The sequence below is a fragment of the Sylvia atricapilla genome, chromosome 14 (genome assembly GCF_009819655.1).
Source record: "Sylvia atricapilla isolate bSylAtr1 chromosome 14, bSylAtr1.pri, whole genome shotgun sequence".
NCBI lineage: Eukaryota > Metazoa > Chordata > Aves > Passeriformes > Sylviidae > Sylvia > Sylvia atricapilla.
This window is the reverse complement of record NC_089153.1, coordinates 13,312,715-13,318,865: the sequence shown is the minus strand read 5'-3', so window position 1 is coordinate 13,318,865 and position 6,151 is coordinate 13,312,715. Positions and strand designations below refer to the sequence as shown.

At 60.1% G+C, this 6,151-nt stretch overlaps 1 protein-coding gene across 2 annotated transcripts; it reads left to right on the top strand.

The window, feature by feature from the left end:
* The first annotated feature begins 344 nt into the window (after positions 1-344).
* Positions 345-1,741, top strand: HAND1 (heart and neural crest derivatives expressed 1). Of its 2 annotated transcripts, none has more exons than XM_066328824.1 (2): positions 345-912; positions 1,529-1,741. In XM_066328824.1, exons 1-2 carry the CDS (start codon positions 406-408, stop codon positions 1,625-1,627), a joined length of 606 nt encoding a protein of 201 aa, XP_066184921.1. In that variant the 5' UTR covers positions 345-405; the 3' UTR covers positions 1,628-1,741. The 2 variants fall into 2 exon arrangements, with proteins under 2 accessions (XP_066184921.1, XP_066184920.1); XM_066328823.1 differs by having other exon boundaries at positions 1,526-1,741.
* Positions 1,742-6,151: the final 4,410 nt, after the last annotated feature.

The following is a 6,151-nucleotide window of genomic DNA, read 5'->3' as shown; positions in this document are numbered from 1 at the left end:
GCCCCTCGGTTCTCCCTCACCGCCTTCTCCCTGAAAGCGAGGAGCAGGCGGGACCGAGGGCAAGCGGCGGAGGTGTGAGCCCAAGCCCCCGAGCCCGGCGCACGCCCCCTCCGCCGCTTCGCTCCCCCCGGGGCCTCCGCGCATCCTCCCCTGCCCATTGGCTCCACGGCGGGGGGGCCGCGGCCCTATATAAAGGCAGGGTCGGGAGGCTCCAGAAGGGGTTAAAAAAACCCCAAACAACAAACCCCAAACCCTCAAACCCCGACCTCCCCACTCCAAACCCCACAGCCGCCTCCGCCACCGGAGCCGCGCTCCCCGCAGCCCGCCGCGCCCGCCCGGCGGGGAGCGCCTCCCGCCCGGCCATGGAGCGCTGCTGAGCGGCCCCCGGGGCCAGCGGAGCGGATCATGAACCTGGTGGGGGGCTACCAGCATCACCACCACCACCACCATCACCACCACATGCTGCACGACCCTTTCCTCTTCGGGCCGGCGGCGCGGTGCCACCAGGAGCGCGCCTACTTTCCCGGCTGGGTGCTCAACCCGGCAGAGGCGACCCCCGAGCTCGCCGGGCAGAGCCCGAACTACGGCCCCGCCGAGTACGGCCCGGCCGGCCCGGGGCGGCTGGAGGCTCTCAGCGGCCGCCTGGGACGGCGAAAAGGTGTCGGGGGACCCAAGAAGGAGAGACGGAGGACGGAGAGCATCAACAGCGCCTTCGCCGAGCTCCGCGAGTGCATCCCCAACGTGCCCGCCGACACCAAGCTCTCCAAGATCAAAACCCTGCGGCTGGCCACCAGCTACATCGCCTACCTGATGGAGGTGCTGGCCAAGGACAGCCAGCCCGGGGACACCGAGGGCTTCAAAGCCGAACTCAAGAAGGCGGACGGAAGGGAGAACAAGAGGAAAAGGGACACGGTAAGAGGCGGATCGGGACCCGCATCCCTGTTCTCCGTGGGCCAGGAGCAGGCGGGAAAAACCCTGGGGCTGGCGGGGGAAAAATCCTCTAAACTCTCCTGGCCTCGCTGAAGCCTTTTTCCCCCCAGCGTAATAACAATAATAGTAATAATAATAATAATAATGATAATAATAGTAGTAGTAGTAGTAGTAGTAGTAGTAGTGGTAATAACAAATCTGTGGAAGGAAACTCGTCGGAAAATAGCCCAGCCGACTTGGAGGCCGAGTGAGCTTCCGAGCATTTTCCAAGAGGGCTCAGCCCCCGGGTCCGGGACTGGCGGCGGCGGAGCCTCCCCCGCTGTGTCCTTCCCCTGTCCCGGGAGCTCTCCCAGGACAAGCGGGCGCAGGAGCGATTCGGAGCAAGGGCGGCCGCTTCTCCCCCTGCTGCAGCGGGCGGGTGGCAGGGTGGGGACCCCTAAAGCCCCTCTTTGTCCTCGGGCTGGCAAAGCCGCTCCAAGCTGCGGGGCCTGGCTGCAGCCCTGCGGCGGCCGCAAGGGGCGGGCGGGCGGCCCGGGCCCCCGCTCCGTTCCTGACCGCTCCTTTCACCCTCCTCTCCCCATCTCCTCTCCCGCAGCAGCCCGAGGTCTATTCGCAGCCTCTGGGGCACGGCGAGAAGAAGCTGAAGGGCCGGACGGGTTGGCCCCAGCAGGTCTGGGCTCTGGAACTGAACCCCTGAGAGCTGCCCCGCCGCCCCGACGGCGCTCCCCGCCCGCCCCTCCATGTGCAATGTCCGAGAGAGCCCAGCCCGGCCCCGGAGCCCATCCAGGCGCAGGATGCGGGGAGCCGGCCCCGCCGCTCCGCGGGAGAGAGGCCAGAGCGCTTTGCGGGCTCGGCTCCTGCCCGCCTCGTCGGCGGCGGGGACCAGCCGGGCCCTTTCCCCCTGTCCCCATCCCGCATTTGCAGTAATCGTTGCTCCTTCCCGCTGCCAGCAGCGATCGGCGGCTCCTGCCCCGCCGGGCCGGACTGGAACGGTTCGATTCGTTTGCTGTTGTAAATACGAGCCCCCGATCCCCTCTCCCCGTCCGCTGCCTGACCGACGTGTGGCTGCGGTGAAACTACCTAGAGGTGCATTTGGGAACACTCCTGTGCCGGGTTTTCTACCTCAGATCTGCATGACCACTTCCCGAGGGACCGAGCGCGCCACACCACGTATTTAAAACTGAATAGCTAAAAAAAAAATTAATAAAATAAAAGTTAAACTTTATGCAAACGGCCTCGGGTCCGAGCCCTCTGCTTTCCCCTGCTCCGGCAATCGCGCTGCTGTGGCCGGGTGCCCCGTGCTGCCCACTGGGATGCCGAGGGATTAAAGACACCCCTGAAGTCAGTACTCTGCTGTGGGGCCGATCCATGTGAGGGAATTCCTCCTTGGGGAGCTCGGGATGCTTTGAGACTTGTTTGTGCCGTCCTTGCTCACCGCAGGAGCTGGTGGAGCTCTGCAAACTTGTACCCGCAACTTCCTCCAGGGCACGAACTCTGCCCCTGCCCTACAACCCCTTCCCTCCCTGCGCAGGAGACCTGCTAGAGGGACTGGACTCGTGTTTGGCGTGGGCAAGGATGGCAGGATCAGGCCTTTACAGCGTCTGGATGGCACCACTGAGCTGTGGAGCCTCAAGTTTTATTGCTGCCACGCAGAGAGCCAGGGCTCGGCTCCCGTGTCCTGCCGGGGCAGCCCGCCTGGCTCTGGCACGTCCTCACAGGGATCCCCTGTCAGGCGCTGCCTCGGCCACAGTTCCAAGGAGCAGCGTCCCCTCCTCGCCATCCGAACGCAATGGATGCCACCAGCCTCAGACACAGCAACGCTCACGCAGCCCAAATTCTGTCACCACTCAGGCATAAATCCTTAATAATCCTTCATAATTAAAGCCAAATCCTTATTCCTTTACACTGTGCACACACGCTGCTCTTACCAAAGAGCTCCAAGACGTGCGTGCCTGCGCTCAGAGCCTGATCCTGCCTTCCCAGGCTGACCGCGCTGTCGCTCCCGGAGACACGGCGATAAACCCTGACACTCGGGCGGCTGCTTGGGGCAAAGAAAAACAGCGCGGGAAAATGAGCACATTATTCTAGGGCTAATCTGAGGGCTCACAGCAGGGACATTTACATTTTCTGTTTAAAACCAAGCTTTTGATTGCGACTAAAGGTATAGAAGTAATGATGCAACATGTGTAAAATACTGACACATCGATCAGTCTGTGCTTGTGCAGCCGCACACACCAAGACTGCCCCAGCTCACCCGTGGGGAAGCAGCTTGGGGTTTATAACTACTTTGTGCATGGGTACAAATAGAGACGGAGTGACACACAAACACTGGGGAGTACGGCCAGTGTAATTAACTCACGATAGAGAGTGAATCAGCCTTCCCTCGCTCCGGAGCCGCTGCACGGCTGCCTTTCCTGCCCCTGATCTATTTTCTGATCCTTTTGAGCGAGGCTGAAATGAAAATTAACTGCCAGAGAAAAGCAATGCCCGCCTGCAGTGGTATATTTTTTGTTCGAGCTATAAGAGGTTTAGCATGATACCACTTCCATGAGTGAAGTAGAGTAGGGCACTCCCAAACCCAAACGCGTTCAAGGGGGGAAAAAAGAGAGAAAAAAAAATAATAAAAAAGAAAACGTACAGAAAATCAGCCCCAAAGATTCTATTTTATGTCTAAGTTTCACAGTCTCCTAAAGGCTGGGTTCCTATGGGAAAGCTCCCAAGCTGTCACTAACACTACAGTCCAGCGCTCCATAAATGCGTCCAGCCGCAGTCCTGTGTGCCAGCGGTGTCCCTGCATCCCTCCAGCACCAGTCGGAGCTGCCCTTCGGCAGCGGATGAGGGAAAGGGTTAAATGGGGACTCGGGACTTGCTCTGCTGTGAGGCAAAGGTGACTCTGAAGGGAATCGTGTCCTCGGTGCACACCACGGATATATTTCCCACAGCCTGAGCGCCTTTCACCCCACCAAAAACCTCCGCTGGTTTTTACCTTGCGTGTTTCCAGTTTTGCTTCTGGGAAGGGGCACCTTGCACAGCCAGGGCGGTGTTCTGCCTGCACTCGCAGGATTTTTTCTTTTCTTACCACAGGTTTCTGGTGGTGGTACCTGCTGGCTGCAAACTCCTGGGGGAGGTGTCCCCAGTGCCACCCTCCCCTGCTCCTCGGGACTTTGCAAGTGAAAGCGCTCTCGGTTTCCCCGGCTGCAGAGGATTTCCCTGGCCAGCTAAGGGGGTTTTCCTGTGAGGTAGTGGCTCAGCATTTGGGGGGAGAGAGGGAAAAAAAAAAAAGCAAGCACTAAACATTTCCAGTAGCCTGGGGCTTCCCCGCTCCCCAAAACGCTTTGGGAGGGGTTTTGGAAGGCATTTGCAAGCAGCGAGTTCCGTCCCCAGCCTCGGCACCGCTCAGGCGGTTCCGCCACTCCGGGGCGGCGAAGGGGAATCGAGCTTCCAGCCTGTTGCAGCCTAGGATGGGGTCACCCCTTCACCCCAAAGGAGAGGAGCTGCAGGGGAACGTGAGCCCTGCACAGGGACAGCCTCCCTTCCCCCGGCAGCGAGCCGCGGCTGGGAGCGGCGTCCCGGAGCCTCCGGCACCGCAGCGGCAGAGCTCCCGCTGCCGCCGGCACCAGAACTCGCTGGAGGAACGGTTTGGCCACCAGCTTGGAGGTTTTGGCTATGGAATTGCCTAGCTGATCGGTCAGGGGAGACGGCCCTGCACATACCTTCGGCTCGACCCTGCCGTGAACTTGATGCCGGTGGAAGCAGCCGGCTCGGGGCACGCAGGCGGGGGCCCGCGGTTGCCCGGGCAGAGGAACACGCACGCAGGGATCGCTTGGCCCCGGGGCAGCATCTTACGTGCCAGGTTCCCTGCCGCTGGAATCCAGGCACGAGGGACCTGCAGGGGACCCTCTGCCTGCCCTGTCCGGCCAAGGGGGCAATGCTGTGGGCAAGGAGGCTGTCGGATGCTTCCCACCCCTCGCTCGGCACCCCTGGTTTGGTGTGCAAAGGAATGGCTCCTTTTTTTATTTTTTTTTTCCTTTTCGTTTTTTTCCTCCTTTCCTGCCAAGCCCAGACCCTGCTTCTTGTTGTTGTAGGTATTTATGGGCCTGTTTATCTGATCTCGAGGGAGCCTATTCTTATCTCAGAAGCAGCAAGGGAAGGGTTACACTGGACAGCTCGGTAGACAGGATGGAGCCAAATAAAATACCAATCTGACAAAAAAAAAAAAAAAAAAAAAAATGGGGGGTGGGGGGTGGGGAGAAAGAAACACCCAAACCCAGACACCCGATGGTCCATGAGCACTGTCCGAGCTCCAGGCTGGATTTGCCAGCTCTCAAAACAGCTGCTGGGTTCAGCAGACAGCACAACCCTGGGGAAAAAATGCCCAGGGACGGAGCTGAGGAGAGAGCGGTGTAATGACGCTGAGAGATGGGAAGAAAAATAAATTTAAATACTTTCAGGTGGGTTGTTAGGGCAGTTCAGCTGAGATGCTGCTGTCCCGTGTCTCTCGGGGTGAACACGGAGATGTCGCAGCTCGGAATGAGAGGCACAGGCGGTCCCCAGCCCTGGCAGGGACTCACTCCAGGTCGTCCCGAAGGTCACGGCCAGGGCCAGGGCTGCTGCCTCCCGTCACGGGGCCCCTCTGGGCTGGCCCCAGCCGGTGACACAGGGCTGGGGGAGGCACCCCGGACACCACAGCGACAGGGAGCCCCACCTCTGCCTGGCCTCCGCGGAGCCCAAAGGTGCAGCAGCGATAGGACGGGATGGAAGGGGCTCGGATGGGATGGAGCTGGATGGGATGTCCCCTCCTGCCTCGGCAAACAGGGGAGCAAGGGCAGCCTCATGCCAGGGGTACCCCCAGTCCTTGCCCCCACCCCACGCCCCACTAATTACCGCTCTTAAGGAAGCGCCTGGTAGTTGTGGCCATTTAAGGTAGCCCCAGCCCCTCTGAGTAAGGGTAATTGGGCCATAATTTGTTTTCGGTGTCAAGATGGCGTCAAAGATAAGACAAAAATCTCCAGGTTTGGGGGCTAAAGAGACAGGAGAAATCCTGACCCGGGGCCGACCTCGGAGGAATGGCCACAAGCCCCAGTGAGTCACATGGCAGGTGAAAGATTTACTGCCAGGGGAGCTTTTTGATCCTCTCCCAACACTTGGAGCCTCTCAGGCCAGTTGCTGGCTCCTAAGTCAGACTGTCTCCTGGGAGCACTGCTCAGGTGGGAAGGTTTTC

Coding starts and splice junctions, on each gene's coding strand:
- HAND1 (XM_066328823.1), top strand. CDS start 406: ATGAACCTGGTGGGGGGCTACCAGCATCACCACCACCACCACCATCAC. Junction 913..1,525: donor ACAAGAGGAAAAGGGACACG/GTAAGAGGCGGA, acceptor CCTCTCCCGCAG/CAGCCCGAGGTCTATTCGCA.